Raw genomic sequence first — 4,696 nt, forward strand, 5'->3', positions numbered from 1 at the left:
CCCAGATGAGCCTGTTTGACATTCTATCCCCAAAGTTTACAGATGGCTAGAACTCAATAAATAGCAGTGGGCCATGATAGTAAACAAAGGAGGATACCACCAAAAGACACTGTGGAGTCAGATGACTCATCAAGGGAGACAACATGCTGAGGGGGTGGTTCAAAATCAGCAGAAAAGTCTAATAGACTGCAGGATGTAGAAATACCTCAGGCAGATAGACAGGAGAGTCTTCTTGATAGAGCGATAGCATGAACCTAACACTCCAGGGAAGAGGAACCATCTTGCAGAAGTCAGAAAAGATAGAGGTCTGAACTTTATCACTAGAGGTTTTCATACACAGAAGTGACATGACCTCCAGGGGAATCTCTCCAGCATTAACATGGAAGGTAGAGTCTCGTGTAGGACAGAAGAGAAGAAAATACTACCCCTAGCCGGGCAATGATGGATTTTTAAATGCATTAGGGAATGTGTCAGTGGACCCCCATGGACTCCCTGTGTATGTCCTCACCTCTCCCCTCCTGTTCATAACTTCCATAGTCCATAGAAGGATCAATGCTGGTGAGAAGGAGAAATCAGGCAGGAAAGGGAGGTGAGAGGCAGCCCAAAACAAACTTCCTCCAATACCTCATCTTGCCTAAGGAGATCCCAGATGTAGCAAGAAGACAAGAACGAGGCCCTGGAGCTTCCTCTCCAGAGAGGGAAGACTCACACTGGTTGGCACTGCCCAAGCTCTCCTTGCTCTAAAGGTTGAACTTGATCCTGTGCCCAGCAAGCACGCATCTAGAAGATGTCTTGGGATGCAGAAGACCTTTCTTGTCTGGAGATGATTCAGAGGCAGGTTTCATAGACATCAAAACCTCTGATGAAGAAAGAAACTAGTTCAATCCCTAAGCCAGAATGGGACATTAATCTTAGGTTTATCCCCCATCTCCTTTCCAGAGACTTCCTCAGACATTCCTACTGCTCTATTTAGACTCTGGAGGCAGATTAAAGTGGTCTGCTTTAAATAGACTTTTTTAAACTTACATATATATAAAACATTTATATATTTTTAAACTTATATATATGTACACACACACATATATATATATATATACACACACACATATATATACATATATATATATATATATATATATATGCATTAGTGGTGCATGCTCAGAATGCACTCAGGATCAGACAGAGCTCTGTGAGTTAGAACCCAGCCTGATCTACCTAGTGAGTTCCAAGCCAAGGTTATTTGATAAATCCTGTCTCAAAAAAAAGAAAAATACAAATATATGCTATATTAGGTATATAATAGATAATGGATGATAGATAGATTGATAGATTGATATATAGTAGAAGGGAAATTAATTGGAAAGAGAAAAGGAACCCTCAAAAAAGGTAATATGGGGTCATAATGAAGCCCTTTATTTTTCACAGTAAATCTACACTAATGAAGGAAAACACACACAAATATGTGGTTGGTGGTAACTACCTCATGGCTGAAATATGAGTTTCTTGATTAATAAATACCTTCACAAATATTATTAATCAAATGAGACATTCTATGTGAGTACATCCAGAACACAGCCTAGCAGGTAGAATTCTGTACTTTCTGCCTCACTCTCCATTCCTGAACTGATGGGAAGATTTGTCTGCACTCTGGAGGACCATCTGGTCTTTCCTTGACTCCATCACATAAGCAATATTTTCTGGACCCAAATATGGGCCAGCTGCTAGAGAGGTGCTGGAGAAACCATGGCAAGAAAAGCAAGAATAATCCCAGCATCACAGAAGTTTCACTCTTTTGAAGGAAACAGATAATAATTAAATAATCAGATGGGAAACTGTGAAAATAATACCAGTAATGAGTAACATTAAGGAAGGGAGTGATCCCAAAGGTACAAGAGGTGGCACCTGGGGCTGGCACACCATGACAATAGCTAGGCCAAAGGGAAGGCTGGGGGCCTTACCTTCTTGCCAACTCATTTCCCAGAAACACCAATTCCCAAAACCCAATGTAGTCAGAATGGGAATTGGAGGGGAAGCCTGTCTTGCTTCCTGGTCTAATCTCCTGGACTGTTGTCCAGTATCCTTGCCCCAAAATAAATAAAGCCCCAGACAGACTGCTACTCCAGCATTCTACACAGCTTCCCAGAGAAAGCTGACCTGTTCCAGTGCCACCATGAAATTCTTCACTGTCCTGCTATTTGCCAGCCTTGCTGCCACCTCTCTTGCTGCCGTGCCTGGTAAGTGTGCCTTTCTTTCTGCTCTCCTTAGTCTCGTACAGGCCATGGGGCTGTCAGGTAAGCAATATCACCACCCTTGTGGAGAGATGATAAGACATGGAATGAAAAAGCCATAGCTGAAAGTGGGTGTGAAGACATATAGCTCCTGAGTCCAAGAACCCAGAAAACCAAGACTGGATTCAGAGGTTAGACTGAACCCATAACAGGGCAAACTATCGATCAACAGAGATTCTGGTTAGATCCTATCACCAGAGGCTGGTTTAGCACAACCCAAGTAAAATCACTGCTTTAGACCTCCTTAGCTTCCTTGGTACAATGAGAGCAAGATGCACACACCACGTCAAGTGCTATCCATAGCACGCACTCTAACCACATAGTTCCAGGGATTTAAAATACACTAATGGCTTACCTAAAGACCTCTGTTATCGCTGAAATTTCATTTGAGGAGGAAGGAAAAAAATAAACATATTGAAAAGATTACACAGTATTTTAGAAATGCTAAGGGAAGTGTAGAGAAGTGTAAGGGACTAGCGAGGCATGGTGGGGCGCACCTGCATTTTCAATACTCAGGAAGCAGAAGCAGGGGAGTCATGCATATTCTGGGTCAACTAGAACTAGCAAGCAAAACCCTATCTAAAGCAAATAAACAACAAAGAGTAAGGGAGGTTGAGGAAGCTGCAATGGGGTGACTAGAAATGACCAGTTCACATGTTAACTGTCTTAAGATCTCTGAAGATTTTATCTTCTCTCCTCAGGGTCCAAAGATGAACTCCACCTGAGGACTCAGCCCACAGATGCCAGTAAGTCTCATTAGAGCCTCTGTTAATTATTGGTGGCAAAAGACTAGTAAGTAAATGATGTTAGGAGAAAGTAAGGCAAACGTCCCTCCTGCTGTTGGCCTTAATTCTTCCTGCTGCACTGACTAGCCATAGATCTGTGGGGCCAGGAACCATTTGTACAGCACTCATCTATATAGTCATTGGAAACCGGAATGGGGACAGCATCTCACACCCAAGTGTTGGTAGGCAATGTTTTGGCTCACCCAGAGACAAGGGGGGTCTCTTCAGTTATAGGCATTGCACCACACAGCCCAAAAAACCTTAAACATTGACGGGTTCAGTTTTGTAGATTAACTGTAAACATTGTTTAATCGTGAGCTAATTTCCCAGATTAACCTGGGAGAAGTCTGAGAAGCCAAAGGAGAAAAACACTTGGCATGCAGAAGGAAAAACCAAGGTTAAGAAGCTCCTCATATAAGCCAAGCAAAGGGAGGGGTGTTTGCAAATGGCTGTTAACTGAGAAGGTGGAATTTCCTGGGGTTGGGGTAGCATTCTTAATCATGGCATTAGAAATCCAATCCATGCCTTTGAAGAGCTCAGGGATATGAATGCTAGCATAGTAGCAATGCTACTATAGATAGGTTAGGCAATAACTCAACACTAATGCACCATGTGAAGAGACACTGTTTCTCCCGAATTTCTCTGCCCCTCACTCCCTACATGTCCTTAGTTCCAGCTTCCCAGTTCACTCCTTCCAGCCACATCAGCAAGGAGAGCACTTCCAGTAAGGACCTTTCCAAGGAGTCTTCCATCTTCAATGAAGAGCTGGTGTCCGAAGATAGTGTGGGGACAGAATCAACCAAACCACAGAGTCCAGAGGCCCAGGACGGGCTCAGGAGTGGGTCATCCCAGCAGGAAGAGACCACCTCGGCCGGTATGACCCAGGGAAGAAGGGAAATGTCTGGGGAGGCGGTAAGCAGAGGAAGGCATGGAGGCAGTAGCTTGTATAGATAGGAGGCTCTCCAAAGGAAAAAGAGGTCCTGGAAGGACAAATTTTAAGTGTAAGGTCAAATAACCACCACCAACTGCCAGCACTGCAGGAAGCTGTTGGGGTGGGAGGATGGAGGTGTGAATGGGAACCCACAGTAACAAGACATTTCTATCTTCAAATTACAGCAACCTCGGAGAGAAAGCTGACCATGCTGAGCCAGGCAGTGCAGAAAGAACTGGGTAAAGTAATTGGAGGATTTATAAGTGGTGTGGAAGACATAATCTCTGGTCCCAGTGGTACCGTGAGGCCGTGAAGACAAAAACGCCTCACCGCGAAGTCCCACGCCAGGTGGCGCCTTCATCACCCACATTCTGCTCATATGACCACCACCTCTTGGTCTGCCCTTTGATGTCTTACATTAAAGTATTGCAACCGAAACCCAGCTGTCTGGTGACTTTGTCAGGCCCAGGAAGGGAAGGGGGACACCTTCACTCTATGATATTCCTCTTTAGCTATTCTACCCTTTAAGGTCCAAACCTCTTGCCCTCCTCAGTTCACAAGCCTGGTCAAGTCTCCCCATCCAAAACATCCTCCGCAAAAACTTGATCCCTGTCATCTTTCTGCTCCTCCAACATGGACAACCTCCATTCCTACTCACCCACTGTAGCTGCCTGCTCCCACACACCAGGCCA

At 44.4% G+C, this 4,696-nt stretch overlaps 1 protein-coding gene across 1 annotated transcript; it reads left to right on the top strand.

The window, feature by feature from the left end:
* Positions 1 to 2,149: 2,149 nt before the first annotated feature.
* On the top strand, positions 2,150 to 4,442 carry LOC116883178 (glycosylation-dependent cell adhesion molecule 1). Its single transcript, XM_032884223.1, has 4 exons — positions 2,150 to 2,234; positions 2,990 to 3,034; positions 3,744 to 3,947; positions 4,190 to 4,442. Exons 1-4 carry the CDS (start codon positions 2,171 to 2,173, stop codon positions 4,315 to 4,317), a joined length of 441 nt encoding a protein of 146 aa, XP_032740114.1. The 5' UTR covers positions 2,150 to 2,170; the 3' UTR covers positions 4,318 to 4,442.
* Positions 4,443 to 4,696: the final 254 nt, after the last annotated feature.

Source organism: Rattus rattus, chromosome 1 (assembly GCF_011064425.1).
Source record: "Rattus rattus isolate New Zealand chromosome 1, Rrattus_CSIRO_v1, whole genome shotgun sequence".
Lineage (NCBI taxonomy): Eukaryota > Metazoa > Chordata > Mammalia > Rodentia > Muridae > Rattus > Rattus rattus.

What these genes read in the sequence shown, in the direction of transcription:
- LOC116883178 (XM_032884223.1), top strand. Translation starts at nt 2,171, where the DNA reads ATGAAATTCTTCACTGTCCTGCTATTTGCCAGCCTTGCTGCCACCTCT. An exon ending in CTCTCTTGCTGCCGTGCCTG is followed by an intron (nt 2,235 to 2,989) that starts GTAAGTGTGCCT and finishes TTCTCTCCTCAG; the next exon opens with GGTCCAAAGATGAACTCCAC. An exon ending in GGAAGAGACCACCTCGGCCG is followed by an intron (nt 3,948 to 4,189) that starts GTATGACCCAGG and finishes TTCAAATTACAG; the next exon opens with CAACCTCGGAGAGAAAGCTG.